Source organism: Pleurodeles waltl, chromosome 7, assembly GCF_031143425.1.
Source record: "Pleurodeles waltl isolate 20211129_DDA chromosome 7, aPleWal1.hap1.20221129, whole genome shotgun sequence".
In the NCBI taxonomy this organism is placed as follows: Eukaryota; Metazoa; Chordata; class Amphibia; order Caudata; family Salamandridae; genus Pleurodeles; species Pleurodeles waltl.
This window is the reverse complement of record NC_090446.1, coordinates 1,439,426,165-1,439,453,709: the sequence shown is the minus strand read 5'-3', so window position 1 is coordinate 1,439,453,709 and position 27,545 is coordinate 1,439,426,165. Positions and strand designations below refer to the sequence as shown.

Sequence of the window (27,545 nt, the reverse complement as noted above, 5' to 3'; positions counted from 1 at the left end):
TCCCCTGGATGTTACAGTGGGCATGGTGGCTCTTCGTGGATCTGGCGTCATGGACTCATGTGGCTGTGGTGCTCCCCCCTTCCCTTCCCCCTGAGGTGCCTGTATTTTTTACATCGGATGCCCCTGCAGTGTTCTCTCCAAAGGACTCAGGTCTCCTGTGTGGGCTTTGCCCTTGTTTCGAAAAAGTTTGGCCTACGGACATGTTCAAATCGTAGCATGTGCAGGACTTGTTACTTCAGTTATACACTGATGTGTATATAATAATTTTCAATGTAAATATTTTTTATGGTTGGACAATAATTTTCAGGAGCTTTTTTGTACATAAATATTTATTCAAAATTGTATTTTGTCATAGCATTTTTCAGGGGGGTTTGGGTGGTGTCACTGTGACTTGTTGCTCTGCATTGGTGTGTACATATTGGGGGGGGTCGCATATGTGTGTGCCCGTAACCTTTCCTCCTCCCCCCTCCCCTGTGTCGTAGGTGCAGTACTCGCCGTTGTCGTCTGCGGCGGAGCTCGTACTCGTGGTAGATGAGAAGGTAGACGAGAGCAGGTATGATGTTTAATTCGGGTTCCATGCTGTCCTCCTTCCTCGTAGAGTGCGTAGTGGTGAGCGTTTTCCCGTTCGTAGTCTGTTTCCGCCGTGTTTTTATCGGCGGGGCTCCCGCCCCGGAAAAGGTGGCGGATTGGTGAGTTATGATAGTGTGGGCGGTACATTGTCTGCCGCCTGCCTGTTGGCGGTGACCGCTGCGCTGTTTGTCTGTCCCGCCGTGACGGTCGGAGTGTTAAAGTGGCGGCCTCTGTTGGCGGTGACCGCCAGGGTCAGAATACCATTTTTTGGACCGCCAGCCTGTTGGCGGGTTGGCCGCCGCATTATCACCGACCGCCAGGGTTAGAATCACCCCCTTAGTGTTACAAAAATAAAGGTACTTTATTTTGGTGACACAAATGCCAAAAATACCATAAAGACTATACTCCCTTAGGAGGTAAGTCATAAACAAATTATGTACACTAGTATGCAGAAATAGGCATAAAAACTGTTATAAAACAGTGCAATTAGTGAAAATCACAATAGTTTAAAAAAATTGCCTAGGGGAAACACAAACCATATACTAAGAAAGTGGAATGCAAATGTCGGTTTCCCACCTAGGCAAGTGTAGTGTGTAGAAGGTCGCTGGGAGTACTAGAAAACACCACAGGTAAGTACTGGAACCCACCCTAGTGCCCAGGAAAGCAGGGGTAAAACACAGTAACTTTCCCAGAACACACAGAAACACAAGAAAGACGATTATGCAAGAACCAGAAGAGACTGCAAGACACCAACAGTGGATTTCTGGACCTGAGGGCCTGTGGAAGAAGGGGACCATGTCCAAGAAGCACAGAAGGGTTCAGGGAGAACAGGTGCCCCTGCTAACCCAGTTGAAGGTGCAAAAGAAGAACCACCGGTGAAGAACAGTCAGTACTGCACCCAAGAAGATGGAGTCGGGTTTCTCGTTGATGCAGATGATGTCCCACGCCAGATAGAGGATTGCAGTCTGATTTGCATTGCTGGAGTCTGCCAACAAGCCTTGTTACATGCAAAGCTTGTGGTTAGCGGAAAATGGCGCTGCCCAGTACCTGGAGGGACCTGGTGGACTCTACTCAGGAGGTGGACAGGACTCTCAGCAATTCAGAGAGCCCACAGAAGACCAGACAGTCTCCCCACAGGAGTCCCACAGCACGGGGACAAAGAAGGTGCAAATGGAGGCGGATGCAGCACTCCGACAAAGGCCCCCATGCCACCTGAGAACCACTCAGGAAGATGTGCAGTGCGGGACAGAGTGCTGGGGGGGTGGTCAGAGCTGCACGGTGCATAAAGAACTTCGTGGAAGGATGCCAACAAGCCTTGGCAACTGCAAAACATGCGGTGCGCAGGGGTACTGTCTTCCGTGGGGAGGCACGCTCTTACCTCCACCAAAGTTAGATAGTTGGACATCAGGACCGTCAGGACCACTTCAGTCCACCACCCGTGATGCAGGACCCACGCCACTCATCAGGTGAGGGGGATTCATTCAGCCAGTTGTTGTTGCAGTAGGTACCTGCTGAAGCAGGGGAGTGACTCCTTCACCCCAAGGAAGATTCCTTTGCTCTTCTGGTGCAGGCTGAAGACAGGCTGTCCTCTGAGGATGCACAACCGGGAAACAGTTGCAGTTGCTGGCAGGAGCTGAAGATACAATGCTGCAGAAGTCACCTTGGTTCTTTGTTGCTGTTTGTAGAGTTCCTGGAGGCTCCAGATGCAGTTTCTTCAGTGAGAAGTTGAAGTGGAGGATGCAGAGGATTCTTGCTGGAGTCTTGCAATCCGAATCCGAAGAACCACCCAAAGGAGAGACCCTAAATAGCCCTGAATGGGGGATTGGTCAGCTAAACAGGTAAGCAGCTATCAGGGGAGGGCTTTGATGTCACCTGCTGGCACTGGCCACTCAGATGCTCCCAGAGTTTCCTGCCAACTTGGAATCCAAAGTGGCAACATCCAGGTACCATCTGGAGGAGCTCTGAGCACCACCTCTGTGATGGTGATGGACAGGGAGGTGGTCACTCCCCTTTCCTTTGTTTAATTTCACGCCAGAGGAGGGACTGGGGGTCCCCGAACCAGTGTAGACTGGATTATGTAAGTAGGGCACCAAATGTGCCATTCAAAGCATTTCCAGTGGCTTGGGGAGGCCACCCCTCCCAAGCCTGTAACTCCTATTTTCAAAGAAAGACAGTGTAAAACCCCTCTCCCAAAGGAAATCCTTTGTTCTGCCTTCCTGGACTTGAGTTTTTCAAGAAACAGGAGGGTAGAAACCTGTCTGAGAGGGGGCAGCAGTTGTGTCTGCCTGGAAAACCTCAGAAGGCTGGAATGGCAATACTGGGGGCCCTCTAAGGAGCTCCCAGAGTGCATGAAATCATATAACCAGTGCTTGCAAAAGCCTTAGGGTATGATTCCAACATGTTTGATAGCAAACATGCCTATGTTTGGAGTTACCATTATGTATCTGGACATAGGTACTGACCTATGTCCAGTACACGTGTAAAATGGCATCCCCGCACTCACAAAGTCCGGGGAAATGGTTCTGGAGGTCGTGGGTGTACTCTGCAGGGGTGCCCTCACACACAGGTACTTTGCACCCTGCCCTCAGTGCTGAAGTGCCTGCTATAGAGGTGACTTAGAAGTGACCTGGTACAGTGTAAATGCCAGTGAACGGGTGCATGCACCTTTTTACACAGACGGCAATGGCAGTCCTGCAGAAGCCTTTGCATGGGCTCCCTATGGGTGGCAAAAGATATGCTGCAGCCCATAGGGATCCACTGGAACCTCAATGCACTGTGTACCTAAGTACCATATACTAGGGACTTGTAAGGGGGCACCAGTATGCCAATTGTGGGTGAAATACTGGGTTACCAGTATGCAACCACCACATTTAAGGGAGAGAGCATAACTACTGGGGTCCTGGTTCGTAGAATCCAAGTAGAGACTTTCAAACACACTGACAAACAGGACAAATGTGGGGGTAACCAAGCTAGAAATAGGCTACTTTCCTACAGAAGGGAATCCCTTTTCCCCTGAGTAAATGTTCTAGGTAGAACTAGGAGGAGGGATCCACCTTGCCCTCATGGAAAAACCTGGCCAAGTGGTGGCACTTGAACATATGCGCATCATCGAGGATGAATGGGCCATTATACCCAGTTTCCTCCTCCATTTTGTTCTTTCAATCATACCCAAGGCACTCACTACTAATTGTATTTACTTTGGATTTTCCTCCAGGTATATTTATATAATAATCATTAAAGCTCTTTGTTTTTTATATAATAATTGGAATCCCGTCAGTATCCAGAATTACATATCAAGACATTCCTTGCACTGAGGACAAGTCCACCCTCAAAGTGCCATCCTCTCATGGTGGTATGGGGTTGCCTATGATGAAGTATGCCATAACAATGTGGTTGAGGCTTCCTCATCCAGCATATACAGTATATACTACAGAACTTAGGTGACCAGATTTTTCTGGGGCCATCAACTAATTCTATGCACCATTGAATCTTTGTGCTTTTGTAAAATATTCTGGGTGATTTGAGATTGTTTGACTACTTCCTCTTCCGTGGTTATAGATTATATAATACTTGTGCAGAATGGACAGCATAAGCTAAAGTTTTCCTAACACAAAGAACAAATTTCAGGTGTGTATGCTTACACAAACTAACACTGAGCATAAAAAATATGGGCAGAATCAGTGGAGTATTCTTTGTGTGTGTTGAGTAAATATCTGCTGCTGCCCTTGAGGTCCTCTCCTGTGTGATACTGACGGTTGTAAACTTCTTGTCAATATTCAATAGCTAAAACAATTGTCATTGTCAGTACTGTCTTGTTCTTGGAATGTAACAGAAACCAGTTTTACTTTTGCTGAAATTGTTCTGATTATTTATAGGAGACTAGATTGCTGGATTATTAGACTGTGGGGTCGAGGCTTCATTCTTCATGTGAGCTGTGTCTGAATTCCCACACAATCAAAACCAATCTAGCACCTAACTAAAAGGAAAGCAGGTTGCTGTATGGAATCCCAACCTTATCCTTGATAGCAATGGCATCTGAGAAAAGTGCATGTATGCTACACCACAACAACATACTAGCAAGTTAAAATTCCTAAACACATGTCTTCAATTAATACAACTTAATGATCATAAAGTTACAAAAAACAATTAAAGAAAGATGTAAGAAACAGGATTTGTTAAATATGTCTGCAGTTGGCTACCAGCCTTTTAAATAGCTAGATTAGATTACTTTATTGGAATAAACAGCCCAGGTTTAAGTAGTAATATAATATGTGGGCCTGATTCACAAAGGTAAACTTAGACCAAAAGTCTAAGTTCATACCAAAAGACTCCCAGTAAAGTTAGTCTTTTGGTGTAAGTTTAGACCAAAAGTCTAAACTTAGACAAAAAGTCTAACTTCACTATGAGTAAATTAAGACATTAGGGCCCTCATTCTCACCCTGGCGGTTTGAAACCGCCAGGGCAGAGGGCCGCAGAAGCACCGCCAACAGGCTGGCGGTGCTTCATGGGCAATTCTGACCGCGACAATAAAGCCGCGGTCAGAAAAGGGCAACCGGCGGTTTCCCGCCGGTTTACCCCTGGCCCAGGGAATCCTCCATGGCGGCGCTGCATGGGGATTCCGACCCCCTTCCCGCCAGCCTGTTTCTGGCGGTTTTCACCGGGAACGGGTGTCGTGGGGCCCCTGGGTGCCCCTGCACTGCCCATGCCACTGGCATGGGCAGTGCAGGGGCCCCCTAACAGGGCCCCACAAAGATTTCCACTGCACCCGTCGCACCCCTGCAAATCCGCCGGCTCCATTCGGAGCCGGCTTCCTCTTTGCAGGGGCTTTCCCGATGGGCCGTCGGGCGATCTTTTGAAGATCGCCCGCCGGCCCAGCGGGAAAGTTGTTATGACCCCCGCGGTCATTTGACCGCGGTGCGGTCTTTTGGAGGTTTCTGCCTGGCGGGCGGCGCCCGCAGCCCGCCGCCCGCCGCCCGCCGCCCGCCGGGGTCGGAATGACCCCCTAGGTCTAAATTTCGACTTTTGGTCTAAGTTTACATTTGTGAAACGGGCCCCATGTTTCTATATGAGCATTGAATACAAGAACACTAAAAGCAAACTATAAAGTCAAACCAGCAGGATATAAAGACTAAATTATGACTGTATAACTCTAGCCCTCAATTCAAATATATACCAGGACTTACAGGAGTGCAGTTACAAATGCACCTCATTTTGTGCATTCTAAAATGAGGGTACCTTTCTAAAGAACATATTCTAATGGACATAATCGAGTATGCTGTTAAATGCAGCCAGGTAAACAAAGGGCATTCCAAAAGTAATTTATAACAGCATTAGCAGGAGGAAGGAGCTGATAAAGCTAGAATGTTCCCTGTCCTGACCTCAAAAACAAAATGAAAAGCTTGTAGAAGAAAAAGTGGCCTGCTGTCACATCAGGCTCTAAACACAAAGGCAATACTAAAGTTATAATTACATTTTAAAAAACGCTGACACTTGGGAAGTGCAAAATGCAGTCACTCAAAGTGAAGGTAGCTAGTGGCTGAAGTAGGCTGACCCATTGTCCTATGCTGTATGCAGCAGTAATTGGAAGCAAAATGTGAGTAACGGAACTAAAGTCAACAGACGGAAGGATAAAGAAAGCTGGCTGATAGCACGTTTAAGTATATAATATATAAAATTGTAGGAAAATCAAAAAGATTTCACTAATACCAGACCTAAAAATTGAGTTTTAGTTTTCAACACCCAGGCCTGCACAGCTGTCTTACAAGGCTGCTTCTCAGCTCATATGATTTTTCTCCAGATGTGGTTTCCACGGTATTTTGGGATATGCTGAAGTATACAAAACGTGATGGATGGAATTCTTGAATTAATGTCATCCACTGGTAATTACTTAGGGCCGCAGTCCATACTTATTGTGCACACCTTGAATATGCAAATCAATCTTGACCCTGCTCCAATGGGATCAATCCTGCCTGAACTGCCAGATCATGTACTCCCTGAACATGAACAGAAGCAAACAAGAACCAGTTATACCCATGTTTGGGCTCATCATCTAGGTATAGCTGGGTTCCAGGTATACAGTGTGCACAGGACCCAGGCGTTGGCAAACCCGTCCCACTTGAAGTATAAAAAAGTGATGAATGGAATACTTGAATTAATCTCAACTACTGATAGTTGCTCGGGCCACATCCCAGGCCACCGCTATTTTGCACACCATGCCACCTGTTTTAACCCAGCAATATACAAATCACTCTTGACCCTGCTCCAATGGGAACACTCCAGCCTGTACTGTCAGGTCACTTCCTCTCTGAACTAGAACACAAGCAACCTAGGACCGTTTTCGCCCTACAAGTCCTGGGTTGCTTGTGTTATATAGTCAATGAGGTGGCATGGTATTTTAAAAGCGCTGGATTGAGAAGCAGACCAAAGCAATCACCTGTGGTTGGGATTAATTCAAGCATTCAATCCATCACACTGTTTTTTGAGGGCCAGATTTGGAATCTGACATTAAAGGAAATTGCACTACTTATGTACCTTAAATATAAGAATTTCTTGAAATAGCCTCATTCATGACTCGCAGGTTGGCTTTATCTCTGGATGTTCAACCAGAAACCACATGAGGCTGCTTTAAATGTGAAGGATGATATGGAAAAAAACATACTGTTATCCCTAGACACTGAAAAGACTTTCAACAAGGTTGAAGAGGGAATATTTGTTTTGAACACTGCAGTGAACTGGCATGGGTGTGGATTTCCCTGTTAAATTCACATGGCTTTACTCTGACCCCACCTCACAGATTGACTGAGGGGGGACACCTGTCCCAGACCTTTGCCGTATGCAGAGGGATGAGACAAGGATACCGTCTCTCTCCCCCCCTCATTTTTCTGTTAGCTTTAGGGAGGCTTGCAGCTGCAATTTGGCAAGCTACCATTTGCCAATGTGAGAAGATAAAAAGCATAGAGACGGCGGATGGCCAAAAGAAGCTCCTGCTCTATGAGGATGACATTCTTCTCTTTCTTAGGGATCTGGACAATTCAGTTCCACATTTAATGCCCCTAATCAATGCCTTTTCCTTTTTCTCCTGTCTTGATGCATTAACTGGTAGAAAAGCGCAGCTCTCCCTATCACAAGTTGTCCGACTCGACATCCACCTGACAATCACAGCTTCTCATGGAAGTCCTCTGAGCTAAAATACCTGGCATCCTGGTTAACAAAGAGCTAAAGGGTATGGTATCAGCTAATCTGAATCCACTAATAGCTCAAATGGACAAAGACTTCCTTCATTGGTCCTCATTACATCTCCCCCTATGGGGTAAAGCTCAGGTTGTGTAAATTGCAACAGCTCCAATGATTAATTACATCTTCACCATGGTACAGCTTATGATCCCAAAAAATAAGCTTCAAACACTGAACAAACAGATCAAAGACATTATCTAGACAGGCAGGCAGACCAGGATCAAGCTTGCGAAACGTTATTCAGAAGCAAGACCAGGTAGACTGCAATTTCCAGACATGTACATATACTACCTCACTCATCTCACAGTTGTGATATTTCCTGAACTCTGGTGGGCAAGACCCGAATAGGTTTTGGTAGAGCTAGCTGAGGCACAAGTCCCACCTGGTCTAGGCACACTATATAGTGCCCAAGCTTTCTCCTCTGCCAAGTATTCTCCCACACAGACAGCAATGTTGTCTGTTTAGAGGAATGCTTATAAACTTCTAGATATGAACGGATTCAGTCATCATACAGCCCCAATATGGTTGAATGGGATGTACCTGAGCAGAAGATGTAATCAGTGTGATAGGTGACCTATATAATCGTACTGTGTTCAAGCCCTTTGAAACTTTGGCCCATATTTATGAAAAGTGGCGCTGCACTACTTTTCTTCCATCCTTTAGCACCCCCCTAATGCCACCATGTATTTAAAATAAGGCGCACCATGGAGGTAGTCAAAGGGACTAGCCCCATAATTTTTTACGTTAGTCCTGTGCTTTGCAGGACTAGCATCAAAAATGTTGACGCTAATCCTGCAAAGTACCTAGAGGCCCACTGAACACAATGGGTGTCTCTTTTTAATGCCTGCACTTAGCAGGCGTTAAAAAATGCCAATAAAAACGGTGCAAAGGAATCTCAGAGATTCCTTTGCACCATTTTTACACCTCCCCCAACCCCCTCCCCATAGCGCTGGAAAGCCTCCCTTGCATACATTATGCCTGGCATAGGCATAATGTGGCGCAAGGGGTTACAAAGTGGTGCAGTGCTTTTGCATGGCTTTTTTGCCATTCCAACCACACATTATCGCAAAAAAAGATGTTAATGTGGCATTGGAATGGCACAAGGCCACCATAAATCTGGGCCCGTGTTTGCAAAATTGACTTTAACAATGCTGCCATGTCGGCATTACCATCAACTGAGACACTGCATGGTGAGCAAGCTAGGTCTGGATCTACCTGTCCTTCCTGAGTTGCCCTTGCACAAATGCATACATTTGTTGGGGACTTCTAGGTGTGCAATCCCCAAACTCTACAAGATGCTCATTGATTCACTATACTCGAATAACACTAGACAGGTGATCAGGACACACTGGCAGGTCAGAATGCATGTTGACTATATGGACAAAGACTGGGTGGACCTGATCGAAATTTAAGGGAGGCCTGGTTGAACTTAAAGTATTTTAAGGTTTTGCTCAATTAGTATTGGACCACATATAAAATGGGAAAAGTCTGTTTTCCGTCACATGCCTGGTGTTGGAGATGTGTGGAACCTGAGTGAGAACTGATTCATATCCTATTGCACTGCCCGAGTTTGGCTCAGTACTCGGGGGAGGGGGGCTTTGGCTCACACTACATAACACCATGCTATTATGATTTTTTCTGAATGGGTCAAATTAATAATTTTACATCACGTTTCAGACATAAATAACACTACTACTCATTGAAGAAGATGGATGTTGACAGCCTTAATGGTCATGAAACTCTGTATATTAAGGTGTTGGTATTCACTAAATGCACCTACACAACAAGAAAGGTCAACTGAACTCTTTTGACTGGCTGCACATGAGAGGAGAATTTATAAAAGTTCAGGAGAAACTCTCTCAGTTTGATGATGTATAGGGTCCATTCATATGATTGGTTGACTCCTAAAAGCCTTATCTTATCATTGATATCACTAGGTAGCTGCTCAATATGATATTGGCTATAGACCACCCACTCGTAGAGGAATGCCCGTTGGGAGGAACTAACCAGAAAGGCGTAGTGAGACATAGTATCAACCAAACAATAGGAAATGGTTAGCCCTGATCACATTTTATGTGTACTTGAAGTGGATCTAAATTGATGGATGAGAAAGGTTCTTAGAAATTAGGGGCTATGGATCACGGGCACGTGGGAGCTGGGGACAATGATTGGGAAGTATTTTCTATAGTGAACTTTTATGGCACTGCTCTTATGTGTTAATGTATGTGTTAAGTTATTGCTTTATTTTTTAGTAGTGTGATAAGACTTGGTATGATTTGTATTTTTGATCCCGCCAAGTGTACACCCAGGCTTATTAGATCAGACAGTTAAGTCTGTCTTGTTATATTAAAAACCAATAAAGAAAGATTTAAAAAATATATCAGGCATTTGCAAAACAGTACTAACTGCTAATCTGACCAACATTTACTACAATGTTGGTATAATTTTTAGATGTGAATAGTATGAGTACATTTATTTGCAAGGAAAATATTGCATGGTGCCCATGGTCAATTCTAGACAGTGAGCTCCTTTCTTACTTTTTCTTCCAGGTAGGATAGGACCAGGTTCTTTATCTCTGGAGGCAGCGAGAACCGGTATTTCTGGTAAAGAGAAGCATGTTCCTCTTCTTCAAATAGCCGAGTTTCCATTTTTGAAGCACCTTTCCACCTGGAACAATGGAAAAACATGTTACTTTCACATTCCCTTCATTAACTATTCTCAGCAGCAGAACTATCCCAGCAGGGACCTTGGGATGGAAATACTGGAATACAGTACTTCTCCACATGTTCCACCACTACATCCCTCCCACCAACCAATTGATTGTTCTAGTGGTGGCTGCACCTATGGTGGTCGATGAAGGTCTGGTGGCACACATACTGGATTCTTGGCAGCCTGGATGACAAGCAGATTGTAGGGTGGTACTAGTGAGTGCTGCTTGCCCTAAAGTTATTTTTCTACTTCTACTACTATGTGTATGTATCACCATTACTCAAGGGTTTATAGGCTCTTGATATCCTGTGACCTGTGTGATGTTTTTTAAGAAAGAAGCCTTCAGTCTCTTTAAAGTTTGCTAAGGCTGATGACGAGTAGCTTAAAGCCATGTGGGTGATTTATCAATCAAACCCCTGTGAAAAGCAAATCATTGCCACTTCCAAGGAAATTAGAGGATGCTGAGTGTATAGCTTCAAGCAGATAGGATGACTTTGGTTTTTGGGATTTGGGTACCAGTTTCTCTGAATTGAAATATGGTCATCAGGTGATCATAGTATTTATGTCAAGTGTACACAAAGGTGCAAAAGTCAATTACTCATTGGTCAAAGAAAGAGCTGGCATGTTGCTGGGCAAACAAACTAGAGAGAAGGTTTATGTTCCTGAGGATGGCTCATATATTTAATATGAATTAGGGTTCCTGATGAGAGGAAGTATTATAGGACGTTTTAAAGAAAGATCAGGGTATGTAGGAAGTTATGAAGGTTGTTTTGATAGGTCCATATGAGAAAGGCGCTGCACATGGATGTTCTGTCTGAACATTTTTTGGTGAGGACGAAGCTTTCATGTTGGGTGTAAACTGTATGAAGGCTATGAAGTTGTTAAACATGCTGGAATACTTAATTAGATTATAATGATTGTTCATGATGGCTGCTAGGGGGGCGGAGTTGCAAAGCTTTCGGTGACTTTCTTACCTACACAACTGTAACCGTACAATGGAACATTGTAAAAAACTGGAAATCATTGGCATGCTTTTGTTGGTGTCAGTGGACTACTGTTTTTGGTGGTTAGTGAGTAGGCTAGTGAAGTTGCTGTTAGAAATGTTATTAAGTTCTTGAGGCACCGGGAAGGAATATATATGTGTTAGTTAAGAAGCATAGGCTGCAATACTATGCAAAGGAATAAATCATTGAGTTATTAGGTATCAGTCAACAGTAGTTGCAACATGTTGTTGAAACCTAAAAGACTGCTGTGTGTCAAATGGAGCATATTCTTTCCTTCTCACCCTTCTCCTCCTCCCCTCTCCTGACCTATGGATGCCGTCATTATTGTTTTTGCAATGCTGATGCTTGCACTGGCAGAGACAAAATCAGTGACCGCCCCTGCTGAAAATATAGAATATTGAGTACAGATGCAGTGCCATGTCATTTAAGGATGTGAGTATAAAGTTATATGTACTTACCCTAAAATGAAAAAAACAATTAAATAATTACAGAACGTCTTTGTGCCATCACACTGCCCCTGCCCACAGGGCAATCAGGAACCCAGTTCCCATGCTTTTTTATGCAGTTCAAGGGCTGCTTGTAAATGAAGACAGCCTGGAAACGACAAATAACAAGGTCAAGCTTCCAGGCCATCTCCATTTCCAGGTATTTGCAGAGGCATTTCTGATCCCCTGGGAATACATCTATGGAATCCCAGGGGGCTGCACCCCACAGTTTGAAGAGTGCTCCATTACTAATTGTAGGCATTGGGTCAGCCCTTCACCCATGATTGCATGATTTTGTTGTCTATCTCGCTTCCCTGCTCCTCATTCGATGGCTTTCCTCACTAATTTTGGGTCTGTCCCACTGAGAAGCATTTCAGTCTCGCAGTGCTCTAACTGGATGAGTTGTATCCTTCTGCAGCATACTTCATGGGACTCTTTTATTTTCTATGGAGCTTTCCATGGGAGTGCATGTGTTTCCTTCCTCACTCTCTCTGGTTTTGCTCCATCTAATGCGATTTTTGCCTTCCCCGCTCCCCAAGTTATTTGTTCATTTATTTTGTTTAAGAGGGCCAGCAGCCGCAAAGTGCTCCCAGGACACTCAGATACTTTTTTGTGCTTCATGCTCACTTCTGACTCACATTGTTTGAATTTTAGCTTACTGTTTCAACATGGCTGACCACCATGTTAGAACGGTAAACTTAAAATTGCCTCCATGCATTATGATGCACTTGTCATGACACCTGAGTCATTATGCAAATGTGTGTATGTTTTATGATGCAAGGAGACCAACTTAGAATGGATTTTCAAACCACTACAATATTAGCAACCATGTGTGCACATATGTCATCACACAGGCATTCACATCATCTCAGTGAAAAGCATTGACAAAGTCCATAGCTCAGCATTTTAGAGATGATCATTTTTGGTGTTGATAATCCTTGTTTTGTATGTAGAGTCTGAAGGGATCTGGAGTGTTAGGAAAACAGCAAGCAGTTGGAGGTAAATAGCTGTTTGGGGGACACCTGGACAGAGGGATTTATCAGCCTGCTAATAGCTAAAAAGAAAACATTTTTATATCTTTTTTTTAATTTTCAATATGAATTATACAAATGATCAGGGATGGGCCATAAACATTTTATGATGTCGGACTTCCATTTGGGAACATATTAAGCTACTATTTTATTGCAGTACTGTAATTCTATAATTATGCATACCAAAATGAAATATTAATTTTGCAATATTTGCCTTAAACAGTTGATGGCTGATAGCATCTTGAGGAAAGCTACTCTGCCCCTATCATCATCTCCTACATACAGTGTGTGGAAACTGCAATACTTTAATAGTAAACTTTATATAAAATGAAATGTACTCTGTACATGGAATTGCTCAGGCTTTCTTGAGGGTGCATTCTGCCCACCTTAAAGATGGATTGCATATGGAAGTAAAAAGTGCTAAAGTAAAGCTGAATTGACAGTAGGACATATGTTAAACAGTAGTACTAATACAGAGAATTGAAACACCCCACACTGAACTTTACTAAATGATGATCAGTGTGTTTTGCATGACCACTGCTCTTTAAGTGTGTGCTGTCTCACCAGGCCAATACATGATTTTAATCTCCTGAAGTCTGATGTGGCATAACCTACCACCTGCTACACATAGCTTATCCTGTGTGGACCAAAGATTATGAATGATCAAAAAGCAAGGTTGTTAAACTTTGAGGAATCTGTTTTAATAGGCACCAATGTAGTTGGAGACCGAAAAACCACATCTGCAGTCGACTTCTCTCCTGAGAATTATCAAGAAAGTGCACTTCACCTGACTGAAGATGCAAGAAATCATCAAGACCTTCTTGAACCACACAATGTGGATGGGTGGGTGGATGTAAAATCAAACAACAAGAATGTCCTTATTGTTCAACTATTTGATTTGCATTTTAAAATTCGATCATATTATCTTCATGACTTATTTACCAACTCATTCTGGGGCATTCTTTTCATTTGATTTTTAAAAATTATCATGTAATGGCAGATAATGTGGTTAGTGGACATGTAGATGTTCCTATGGTATATACACTAACCTAAGATGGCTGCCATAATGAGGTGTGACATTTTCGATTTTTAAAAAAATGAAAACATAATTTGTGGATAGTTTATGCATAATTATGATGGATGATGCTGGTATCTTGTTCAATTATGAATAATAGGATCTATTCTGAACAATTGCATCTAACATTAAGTATATTTTTGCAGGAAATAAGGTGAAGTGTTTGCACGATACAACCTAGTCCAAGGTGGCTGCTTGGATTTATTTGTAAAACCTATGAATTGTCAATGAGTGGAGAGTTCCTGCTGGTGATGACAAGAGAACATCCTGTATAAGATGTTGGTAAAAAACATGTGGACCACTGTGGGAAAGGCTGATCATTAGGCTAAAATACATTGTCTTTACAATGATATATACCATTTCTAATTAAACTTATAACCTTTTGGACTATGAGCAGACTGTTATGATATATTCACTGAGAAAAACAGAGCTTAAAGTGGCAGTATAGTTAAGTAGTTAAAACATACTTGTGCAGCCCACATCAGGTGCAATCAGCCTTCACCTTGCTTAACATGAAGTACTCACTTCCACCCCAAACATTTGTGATTTCTAAACAGTGCATTAAATACCTTTTGAAATGAACTTTTGAATTGTCTCCAAGGCGTGCTTTATTTCTATGCCATCTACCCTCAGATGTACACTCAGTATTTCTATGCTGTAAATGAGCATAATGTTATCACTGATCTCATGAGTGATGTCATCAACTATGTCATTTGAGATGTAATCAAGGAAGTCATCAATAATATTATTTAATTAATATGAGGTCATATCTGAGTTTATAAGAAACACATGACCAGGGCTCAATTATAGTTAGCTCAGTAAACTATAACTTATACATTTAATATTTTTTCAGTAAGCATTATTTTTTTTCTTAATTTAACACCTGAAACAACAAGTCACTTTCAACCTTTGTTTTTTTCAGTGCTTTTTATCATACACAAATTTTAACAAGACCAACCGCATTGGGGGATAATCGGCCAATGCTCCCACTCTGCACAGTCTCTGGCTGAGCACAGCATAGAGGTTTCCAGTAAGGCCTGGCCCTCACCCAGACACTGGGCCCAATCCCCTACAGTCATGCAACCCCAAGCTGAGCCTAACATCCAAACACACCCTAAAGAAACATATATACACCTAAACAAAATAACTAATAAGTCCCTCATATGACTCCAATGTCCACCAAAAAATTAAAAATATATAACAAGTTGTTCATTGTCATTCAAAGCATGAATTTGATCAAACACAATTGAAGAGTAACACGAAAGGGCTCATATAAGCTATACAGAGTAATAGGCTGCCGTTAATTAAGCAAAAAACAGCCACTAATTACAGCTGGCAACAAATCGAATTTGAATACAAAATCAAACAATTAACCAATCAATTCAGCAGTTCATATTAACTAAGTACAGGTCGACGTTCAGGCACAGAGGTAATCTTGACCAGGGCCATGATGAGGACAAAGTGTTGCAAAACAAGAAAGGCAGGTTTACCAGAAGTAATGCTAAAAGGCTTCAGCAATTTGGTATCCCTCTACATGGTTAATACATGACAGCCGTAGTTGCAATGCCCCTGGCACCAAGGTAATAATATTCCCAAATAAGGGCCTGATTACAACTTTGGCGGAGGGGGTTAATCCGTCCCAAATGTGACGGATATTCCGCCCACCGTATTACGAGTTCCATAAGATATAATATACTGGACTTGTAATACGGTGGGCAGGATATCCATCACATTTGGGACGGATTAACCCCCTCCGCCAAAGTTGTAATCAGGCACCATGTCTCCACAGTGCCTCATTATTTATCACTCAGATCTCTTTAAATATATTGAATTTCAAAAATGTTTCTCTAAGCATGTAATGTGTGTATAAAAATACACCCAGTTTTGTCTCAAATACATGTGTTCAACTATGGGACACATTTATTCAACCAAGCAAGAGTTCTAATTTAGAATGCTGGAGAGCTACCAGTAGCTCACAAGCTTCTCTTTGGAGATACCTATTCTAAAATATATAACTTTCTATTGGCTCATTACAAAGAAGTGGCAAAGAAGAATATTAATTCACAGACCACAGTTATTAAATCACAATGTGGAGAAGATATCTTCCCACTAGCTCGGCCAAAGATCTGGGATTCCCCTTTTACAGGGAAAATTACTTCAGCTTTTTCACAAATGAGATTGTGGATTATACACAATGTGTACTAGAACCCCAGGAAAATGCACATATTGGGGATCTCAGGCTCAAATCTGTGCTGGGGCTGTAGTATGGATCTAGGAGACATCACACATATGCTTTTTGTCTGTAGGTATATTCAGCCGCTTTGGCACCAAATACAGGAAACAATCCAGAAGATTTTCAAAATACATTTCAAAATTAACACAGCTACAGCAACACCGTGTACATATGCCTCCCAACAATTTGATAATCTCCCTAATGAAGATATTCAACTAACTAATTTTTTATTAGCAATAGGCCCCAAACTGATCCTCTCTGAATGGACGAGTTCTACTAATGTCTCATTTTATACTGGTGGGTTTGGATTTGTTTTATTAGAAGTGCAGACAACATTTGTTTTAGGAAGTTACATTTTTTTGCCTTCAACTAGAAAGTTATGGGATGCTCTGGACAGTTACCTCCGGAAAAATAAACCACCATAACACCACTTATACTGTATTTGTTGACAATCCTAATACATATTAGTAGCTTTTCTGATTGCTACAACCATGTTTTTGTTTAATACTGTCCTATACATTGTAGATCTGCTACATTTTCCCATCTACCTTTTTTCTACTTTTGTTGATCTCACTTTATTTTTCTATATAAAGTAAACTATTTTTCAAAGTAGCCAATGAATGATGGTACAATCATAGAGTAATGTGAATAATAAGTTTAGGCTGCTGCTTGGTTTTCAGCTTGACAATCATATTGTGACTATAAATATATATATATATATATATATATATATATATATATATATATATATATATATATATATATATATATATATATATGATATTTTTTGTCTGCTTACAAAGTCATTTACTATGTCCTGCCCAGGTATCATATAACAAAGGTATTGTCTATTGTCTGGTACTATTAACCATAAGTCAGAGATCAATGTCAATTACTGGCAAGATGTGTCATGATGTTTTACTTTATTATTTTGAAATGGAAAAAATGTTGGTTGGAAATGGAATAAAACAAGCATTTGCAATGCGATGGGTCTTGCATTTGCTCCAGCTAAATCAAATCAAATCATTAACATTTATAAAGCGCGCTACTCACCCATGCGGGTCTCAAGGAGCTAGGGGGAAGGGGGGGTTACTGCTGCTCGAAAAGCCAGGTTTTGAGGAGTCTCCGGAGTGCGAAGTGGTCCTGGGTGGTCCTGAGGCTGGTGGGGAGGGTGTTCCAGGTCTTGGCTGCCAGGTAGGAGAAGGACCTCCCACCCGCAGTGGAGCGGCGGATGCGAGGGACGGCAGCGAGTGCGAGGCCGGTGGAACGGAGGAGACGGGTGGGGGCGTAGAAGCTGAGGCGACGGTTGAGGTATTCAGGTCCCTTGTTGTGGAGGGCTTTGTGTGCGTGGGTGAGAAGTCGGAAGGTGATCCTTTTGCTGACTGGGAGCCAATGCAGGTGTCTCAGGTGTGCAGGGATGTGGCTGTTGCGGGGTACGTCGAGGATGAGGCGGGCGGAGGCGTTTTGAATACGTTGCAGGCGTTTTTGGAGTTTAGCGGTGGTCCCAGCATAGAGGGTGTTGCCGTAGCCCAGGCGGCTTGTGACGAGGGCATGGGTCACGGTTTTTCTGGTGTCGGTGGGGATCCAGCGGAAGATCTTGCGGAGTATGCGGAGGCAGAGGAAGCAGGCGCAGGACACGGCGTTGACTTGTTTGGTCATGGTGAGAAGAGAGTCCAAGATAAAGCCGAGGTTGCGGGCGTGGTCTGAGGGGGTCGGTGCGGTGCCAAGGGCCGTGGGCCACCAGGAGCCGTCCCATGCGGTCGGGGTGTTGCCGAGGATGAGGACTTCCATTTTGTCCGAGTTCAGTTTTAGACGGCTGAGCCTCATCCAATCTGCGACGTCTTTCATGCCATCTTGTAGGTTGGTCTTAGCGCTGGTGGGGTCCTTGGTGAGGGAGAGTATAAGTTGAGTGTCGTCGGCGTAGGAGGTGATGATGATGTTGTGCTTGCCTACGATGTCGGCGAGGGGGCTCATGTAGACATTGAAGAGTGTCGGGCTGAGCGAGGAGCCTTGAGGTACGCCGCAGATGATCTCGGTGGGGTCTGAGCGAAAAGGTGGGAGGTAAACTCTTTGGAAACGGTTTGAGAGGAAGGAGGCGATCCAGTCCAGGGCCTGGCCTTGGATCCCGGTGGAGCGGAGGCGGGTTATTAGGGTGCGGTGACAGACGGTGTCGAAGGCAGCCGAGAGGTCGAGGAGGATGAGGGCGACTGTTTCACCGTTGTCCATCAGGGTTCTGATGTCGTCTGTGACTGAGATGAGGGCGGTTTCAGTGCTGTGGTTGGTTCGGAATCCGGATTGTGAAGGGTCGAGAAGGTTGTTGTCTTCCTGGAAGTTGGTAAGCTGTTTGTTGACGGTCTTCTCTATTACCTTGGCAGGGAAGGGGAGGAGCGAGATGGGGCAGATGTTTTTCAGGTCGCTTGGGTCAGCCATAGGTTTCTTTAGTAGAGCGTTGACTTCGGCGTGTTTCCAGCTTTCGGGGAAGGTAGCAGAAGAAAATGAGGAGTTGATGATGGTCTGGAGGTGCGGTGCGATGATGATATTGATGTTGGTTGGAAATGGAATAAAACAAGCATTTGCAATGCGATGGGTCTTGCATTTGCTCCATCTAGAGCTATTGGCGTTGTAAATTCCTAACTGGACTTTTCTGGCCCTATAAATTGAAAATGAAAAATAAAACATTAGTTGACATAAGTGAGCCGATTCAAAGAGCAATGGCCGCCATGAGGATGAGCAAGAAGGAGAGACACAAAAGGAAAAATAAGTTCACTCACGTTCAAATAGATCAATAATCGTGCAATTATCCATGTAATATGGTCAGTCTGCAAGGTGGATCCAAAACTTCCCCAATGAGGGACAAATGTAAAACATTTACTAATGATAACAATGGAGGTTTGAAAGGCAAGCCCACAGACGAGTGAAAGTGATGGGCGTGCGGTGGGCATGGTTAAAAGCCCACAATACTCACGACAGGTCAAAGCACTTGCGCGTTCAACCTAAAAAAAAAAACACGCTCGTTCAAAGAAAACATTTGGTGAGGGATAAATGCAGATGGATTTCTGCTACCAAACATTTTGTCTCTCATAAATAGAGCCACAAAACAGATGTAGGTTAAGCAAACGAAGGGATTGTAGTTATGAAGAGGCAGCTTAATAATGATAGGCAGCAATCAGTGACTGACTGATTTATAATGTCACAGCCAAAGCAGCCTTTGAAAATTATATTCTAATTTTGGTCTTGACTTCTGAGCCTACCACCTCCAGAGTCGTGCTTTGATCTCTGATTTTCACAGTAAAAAACTGTACCCCTGTATTCTATTTATTCCACTGAGGAAGGTGAAGGTCTCCATCATATCAACAACCCCAAACTCTTACTGTTTCAAATACTGAGAGAAAGAGGTAGTTTCAACGCCGAAAGCAATAGTTACAGTCAATGCGCTGGTATCACATTAGGTCCTTCTTTGTCTGCATGCCAAACAACATCTCAGTCTCCTTTAAACCAGGTATATGACCTGACACCACAGCTCTGGCTCCCATGTTGTTGGCGGTTCTCGGTTTTCTATTTAAAACAGAGAGAAAGCAAATCTGCAAGTACCAGGATGCACAGAGAAAGTACAACTACTGACTAGGTTATTCACACCCGACCTGGCACTATTGAGTTTTCTGTATGAAAAGCTTTATAATCATGTACAATAGTTTTAAACGCATAAGCAAATTGCATAAAAATAATATTGTTCTTGGGAGAAAAGACTGCCAGTAGGTACAGTAAAGGCTGCCTTAAGTGAACAAAGCCGCTCCTTCTTACTAACTCACCTGCATAGGCAGATTCCTAACTTCATTGTTCTGGCACCATTTTTAGATTGAGCATAGCAGCGAGCAAGCGCTGCTTTTCTGACGTGTTGATATGTATCTTGGCTTTTAACCACACCCACTGCACGCCCATCACTATCGCTCATTCATGGGCTTGCCCTTTAAAAATCCTTTATTTTTGTTGGTAAATGCTTTATGTTTGTCCCTTCTTGGGGCAGTTTTGTTGCTGTCTTGGACATCACCCCTGTTACATGGCTAATTGCACATTTGACTATAGATCTGACTGGGAGTGAACTTCTCTTTCCTTTTGTGTTCTCCTTCACGCTGATACCGTGGCACTTTGGGCTTGCATATGTAAAACTATATTACTTTTCATTTTCAATTAATGTGGAAAGTAAAGTCCGGTTGGGAGTTTACAACTCTAATAGCTTTAACTCGAGCGGCCAGACCTATTTCATTGCAAATGCTTGTTCAAAAAGTAGCCTCTCTGGTGTTAAGAATGGAGGGAAATGCAGAGACGGAAAATCTTGGGAAAGAACATGCTCTGTAAGAAAAGTCTGCAATTAGAAAGGACAAGTTGGAAAGTTCTTTTGCAGGGGAAAGGAAAGGTGTAGATCCAAAATGCAGTTTGGGCGAGGGGTGAGTGTTCTTGCTTGCTTTAGATCTTTATTTCTTCTGAAGCCGAGGGTCGATCGTCTGTGGCAGCCTGGAAAGGATGAATGAATGCGACTGGGAGCGATCCGTTCGTAAAAGCCTAGGTGCTGAAGGTAAACTTGGACTTTAGACTTCCTTATCACCACAGGGTTTTTCCATCTGATAGAGCGGTCCGTACTAGTAATTTTACCTATATTCGGATGCTCTTTAGGCCGATGAACCTCCTCTCTGTCCCATTCTGCAGCATTGATCCCTGACCGCTCATACCTAGATTAGGCTGACTGTACAAAGGTACCGGTGGACCTACAGTAATGGGTAGGGATATCGCATCTGGGTTCTGTCCATTTCCCATGTTCTGAGGCATGTTCATTCCCACACCATGGGTCATCATTGCCGGCATGCCCATCTGACTCCCCGTCATTTGAGCATGTGCGTTTCCCCCCTGCATCTGCTTCTGAGGCATCAAAAACTGAGTTGATTCAGCTTGTGTCAATGTCTGGTTGTGACCATTCTGTCCTCCCATTGCGGCTGGATCTAGAATCATTCCCGTACTATTGTCGCTGCTGTAATACCTTGGGACCTGCGGCTGATAATTTTCTGCTGGTTTCAACATGGGCACATCTGGATATATTCTCCTAACCTGCGGTATCTGCGGGGTGAACAGTAAACTCGGGTCCTTAGATCCCGATGCTGCTCCTGAACTCTGAGTTTCACTGTTCTGTACCGGTGCCGGAGGGGCAGAACTGGTACTTGGACCTTGTCCACTCTCTGCATAAGGTGGTGGACGATCGTTCAGCAATTGCATTATTAACTCCTCATCCTCTAACTCCTCTTCTTTTCTCAACTTTTCCTCGTCCTCTCTATCCTTGGAACACTTCCTGTCTGTCTTACAGGTAGCTTTCTTACCTGTCTCCTCTTCTTCCTTAGTAATTGCCGGGAACAATTTTATCCCCTGCAATACATCTGACCTCCACACCTTCTGTGCATTATCCCACCTATCGTCCGCTAGTGTCTTTTCTACCTTCCTTATCCTGTTCTCGAACTTATTTTGCTGTTGCTGTCTAGCCATCAGTTCCCAAATCGCTAGAGCCTCAAACTGTGCTGGCCTTGGAGGCACCTTCATGTCGTACATCGTGAATCTCAAATTCTCTAGGATCCTTATATTGAATGTCCCGTGGATCGGGAACGCTACGCTCCCATGTTTCTCTGTCAACTTGTGCCATTGCTTTAGCCAGAGGCACGGAGCTACCCCTTTTTCCTCCATTACAATGTAAGCTGGTGTGCCTTCGGGCGGCGTCTCCTCTCCTACATTCGCTTTAATGTAAGACTCCCCCTTCATCGCACTCCTGAATGCTTTAAAGAATTTCATTTTCTCGTCTTTTATTTCACAAAGGTTGTAATCAATAGGTGACTTTAATTCCCGGAATACTCTTCGCTTGCCTTTCCCCTTCCAAACGAGCCCCACGGACTGCGTCCAATCCGTGCGCGACCCTTCTCTCCAACCAACCTATCCCAGCGCGGCTCCTAGTGACGTCACACTCACACACACTGCGGCTGACAAAGCCTCGCGGCTAGTCCTCCTTCACTCACCTCTTTTCGTAACAACTTTTTGCATGTATCGCGAGCTACCAAAAAATAAAACAGATCTGTCGGTTTACTACAGGAAGGGTAACACAGTCGCTTCAGGACCTTAGGGACTTTTCACTAGCCTCGGCCGCTATTCCGTCTTTCTCGGTCCCCACATTCGCAAGCAAATCTGACCCGCAGACCTACTCTCAACTTGTCAATGATCTGTTCTAGTGCACTTAGAATCTTGTCAAAGCCCGAAGTCGAAGTTTCTTTCACTCCCTTAACACACGTACCGACTTGTTGACCACGCCCGATCAACCTACTAAACCGCCCAGACCACAACATAGATCAACATACTCCGGAGTCTCTTGACCTCGCAGGGCCCGTCTCAACAACAACAACCATGTGGACCTTTTTATGCACAAAGCGCCACACGCACATGAAGTTCGACGACTTCCCTACTCTCACACTCGGAGTCACACCTCCGCTATTTCTATGAAGTTCGACGACTTCTCTACTTCTACACTCGGAGTCGCACCTCCGCTATCCTCTAAAAAAGAAAAATCCTCGCAACCTTTTCACACACCCTGCGGCAATAAGCTGTGCAAGCGCAAAACCCTAACTTCACTCAAACCATCACTAGTACCGCCGACGCCGATTCCACACCTCCGTTCTCTCCATTCGCGAACTCTGAGATCCCGGGAAAGTCGCGGTGGACCTAGCCCATCATCATTCTGTCAATCTGTTTTACCCAAGAAAAATCTAATTCAACTTCTCGAATGGAGTGTCAAAATGCGTAACCGTTAATTCAACACCATGTACTTTAGGAGTACAGGGTCCCAAAAGACAACACCGTCCTCTGCTACCATCTACTGATAGAGCGGTCCGTACTAGTAATTTTACCTATATTCGGACGCTCTTTAGGCCGATGAATCTTTTGACTAAGTGGGACTCTCTGTACTCTTAATCGGTCACTTTAATCAAATCAATAATCAATAACGAACATAAGCAATACCTTGATCAACATAACACTTAACAATTAATCCAGAATACATTTCGGCGAAACCCTGACCTTTCAGTCAGGAATAACCACACCAGTTTATTGCAAAGTTAGTAAATTTATTTCCCTATATTAACAAAGCTAGCACAATGTAAATGTGTCTCAACACCAAATGATAAACGTAAATGAACATTAATAGCTGTCCATAGCGGCGAAACAAGTGCAGTCTATGCAGCATTTGAATCACAAGGCATTCGATAATAGCAATGCAAATCACTAATACTATAATCTGTAATGAACTAATTGCATACATTTAGTCAGCATAACAAGGTCTCAAATTGCATCGTGCAACAAAAGGAGTCCTCATCTAACCTCAAATTAGCATCGGCATGTGGGACTTCATGCAAAAACAATTTAGCAACATTAATTTAGAAAAACTCCTGACTAGGGATCTTGTCAAAATCAGCAGTTGGTTACCTAAAAGAAACACAATGCAATTTTACAATTTCCTTTCATATTTACCAATTACGATCAGCATTCAAGGAAGTCTTCGTCTCACAGGTACCGTTTCTCGATCAGCATGGGTACCGTTTCGATCAGCATGGGACGGGGCAAAGGGGCAGGGGTGGACGGGGCAATTGCCTCACGGCGGCAAGGTAAAACTATTACTTCATGCAAAGGATCAAATCAAAGTTAAAGTCTCTAGGGCAAGAATCATTTAAAGTCTCTTTCTCTCGATTAGAGAAAGCATCAAAGTCTCTCAAAATGGCGTCGCAGCAAAGTGGGCCATAATAGCTACGAAGTCTGCAAAATGGCGGGATGTCCAATAATGGCTGTAATGGCTACTTTCCTCTCGTGCACCTGGGTTTTATAGACAACAGTTCAAATCCAGTAGGGTCTTCCATTGGAGGGTTCATAGGTTAGCTTCAAATTGTCCAATCAAAAACGACAGTTCTCAAGCTTTTACTTAAGCATACATTATCCTTGGAGATGGGTACTCAAGTTGCAACATTTTATACCAATTAGCTCACTTTCAGAGCCTCCATTGTCCGCACCTGCAAATCGACCTTGGAGTAAAGAGAAAATATGCCAGGCTGGCACGAAACTTTAAGATAAGCATGTGAACGATCTCAGTGGAAAAGTACAGCTTCAAGCAGAAATACACGTTTAATAGCACATTGGAAAAATACGAGCATCTAAACCGTGAGACCAGGCAACTAGGCCAAAGCCTCTACTAAAGTTATGCTAAGCTAAAGCATTTCAAACAGGCAAATCGTAGCACACGTTTATGATTATGTCGGATTAGTGCAATTCTAATACACCACGTTATATAAAGCACGCTTATAAATGTTGGCAAACTACTCTAAGGGCACATTTTGTCCCCGTACAATCTTTATTAGTTCGGTTAAAGTCACACATGATTATTTCACACTACGTTTACGTGTTAATAAATGTAAAACCTTCATTTTCTGCTTCATCAATCCCTCCTCTGATGACTACTAGTCATCACACAAATCATGCCCACAAATTTTATTCCATTAAAATTCTGTCAGTTCTCTTTTCCTTTTAGTTCCCCTAGTTTGCACTTTGTATTCTTCTGCCATTCTTTTCATTATTTTCTCCTCCTTCCTTCTTTTAATTCTTTCCATAATCATTATTATTCCCCTTTTTATTCCCCAAATTCCAAATACACAAATTATAACTATTAAAATTCCCTCTATTATTTTTAGCAATATTCCATTCCAAATTCCCCCAATCCAATGTCCCACTGAAGCAAGTCCTTTTCCAACCTTCTCCCACACTCCTGGTTCTTTCAATTCCTTCAAATCTGCACTTTCTTTTGTTAGATTAGCAAGCATAGTTTTAATTTTCACACTATTGTCGGGAATATAAGTACAACAGTGTCGTGCACCAAGCATTTTGCAAACGCCACCATCCTTTGCTAAAAGAATGTCTAAAGCAAGCCTGTTTTGAAGAGTCATAGCTCTTTCCGCTGCAAGTTCAGCATCTATCAGGATTATAGCACCTGAAAACTTTGTCAACATGTTATCCACTATAGTAGACAACTTTCTTATTTTAATGGAATTCAACACAACTCCCAATGAAGGAATCATGGCTCCAAATATATCTCCTACCACAGCAGCTGCGGTCTCTCTTTTCTGGATACGATGGGATCCAGATGTCTTTTGAATCATCGATAGGTCATCCAGTTGATAAACCTTTGGGAACACTATACCCAAATAACATCTCCCCCACCATCCTTTCGGAAGACGATAATAGGCATTATACCCACAAATGTAATATACACCTGGAATGACAGGGTCAAGTCCGTTCATCATGAATGTCCATTTGGCCTTAAAGATAAACGTGTGTTTACACTCACTCGCTCCTACAAAAATGTTGTCATAATAAGATTCACCTCGACATATACAAAATTTCCCTACATGCCAAGCATCTAAAGCTATTCTCCCTTGTGTTTTTATTGCAGCAAAATCATAATTATTTACTGAAGTCCTCTTATGTAGCTCCTTTTCTAATTTCGCATTCATTTGTGCCCTTCTATCATCTGTGCGATCTAAAAAGCTTATTTCTACTGCAGAGAGCGAGCAGGTAAGATTTTCCCTATGAGCGTGAGCCGTTTCAAAAGGTAGCATTGGCTCAAAAAATTCCCTCATTATTTTAGAATCCCAATCTTTAGCAATCTGGCTTAGCTGCGCTATTATAGGAACATATGCATAGGTAACATCGTAATTCGAGTAAAAATACTGTATGTTAGTTTGACCATAAAATCTAGACATTACTATACTACATGTAATCCCGTAGGTAAGAGGCATGTGGTGATATGTCACCCCTTCCTTTACTGATGTCGGTATCTGTGTACACACATAACAATCTTTCGCATCCATAGTCTCAACATATTCTGTTAGCAAGCGATAGAAAACATTATACGAAAGCTCTTTCTTATCATGCAAGAGTCTCTCATCTATTTCTAGTCTTTTCAATGCGGTTAGTTCAGTGACAGTGACAGGAGCAAAAGTAGAAGCATCAATCCTCTCATTCTTACCCTTACCATGCATTCCGAGTACAATTGCCATTATTATTAGTACACATGCAATTATTAAGCCTATACACACATATTTACAATATTTCTTTCTACTGTTTTGCGTCATGATCTGTATAGAATCAGAGAGCTAGAAGCACCTATAAAGAAAACTATTTAGCAATTCAGTTACAAAGCTGAACGAGCGCAATGTTCACACCGTTTTCTTCAAGAGGCCAAGTCACTTATCGGTTAGCAGCATTTGTCTCAATTCGGCAATAACTCAGTCTTTATCTGTTTAGCAAATGTCTCATCCGGTTTAGCAATATCTCAGCTGGTTTTAGCACTTTAGATTGTAGCAGGCAATGTCATTTATCACCCTTTCAATTAACACTGTCCATAAAACTTTTCTTTTCTATTGGTATCTCTTCCTCTTCGTTCTCGATGCTTAGAGATACAAACTCATCAGTCCAATCGTCATTGACTGCATACGCCCATTCTGGACCGGAATATCTTCTGTTCGGTATCCTTTTCCTTTTCAATTTTGCTTCTCTTTTCGATTCTGCCTCGCTGGTACTTTCCTCTTTTGTCAAGTCTTTTTCGTCGCTTGACGTTGGTACCACGACAGACACTTCCTTTCTTTTCTCTTTCACTTTTGGCCTTTCTCCGTCGTTCAAACCTTCTCCAGTCCTTTGTTTTACTGGTGATATACTTAGTCTCCTCTTTGCACCATGTCCATTCGTTGGACCTGCGACCTTTTCTGTGGAAGCTTGAACCTTTTCGTCCTGTTCTGCCTTGTCCCCTCCTCCTGGGGAATCAATCACGTTCTCCTTTTCTTTTTCTGTATCGTCTGCTTCTGGGAAAGCCCTCCTCTGATCAGGCTCTCCTGCTTTTTCACCTTTTTCGAGCCCTCCGTCACCGTTACTTTCGTCAGGCTCTGTATCACTTTCAGCTGCTTCAGGTTCCTTGTCACCCTCAGCTGCTTCAGGCTTTTTGCTACCCTCAGCTGCTTCAGGTTCTTTGTCACCTTCAGCTTCTTCGTCGCTGTCTGAATTTTCTCCTTGGTCTTCCCCAAGTGAGTCGGTCTCTTCGTCCTCCAATAATATCTCTCTCTCTCCTGCTTCTGCCTGTTCTCT

General features: G+C 43.1%; 1 protein-coding gene across 1 annotated transcript in view; it reads right to left on the bottom strand.

The window, feature by feature from the left end:
- Positions 1 to 10,451, bottom strand: part of LOC138247432 (putative methyltransferase DDB_G0268948) — a 114,472-nt gene extending 104,021 nt beyond the window's left edge. Inside the window, exon 1 of the mRNA XM_069202063.1 lies at positions 10,341 to 10,451. Coding sequence (XP_069058164.1) covers positions 10,341 to 10,451 — 111 coding nt within the window. The remainder of the gene's footprint in view (positions 1 to 10,340) is intronic.
- Between the last annotated feature and the right edge of the window lie 17,094 nt (positions 10,452 to 27,545).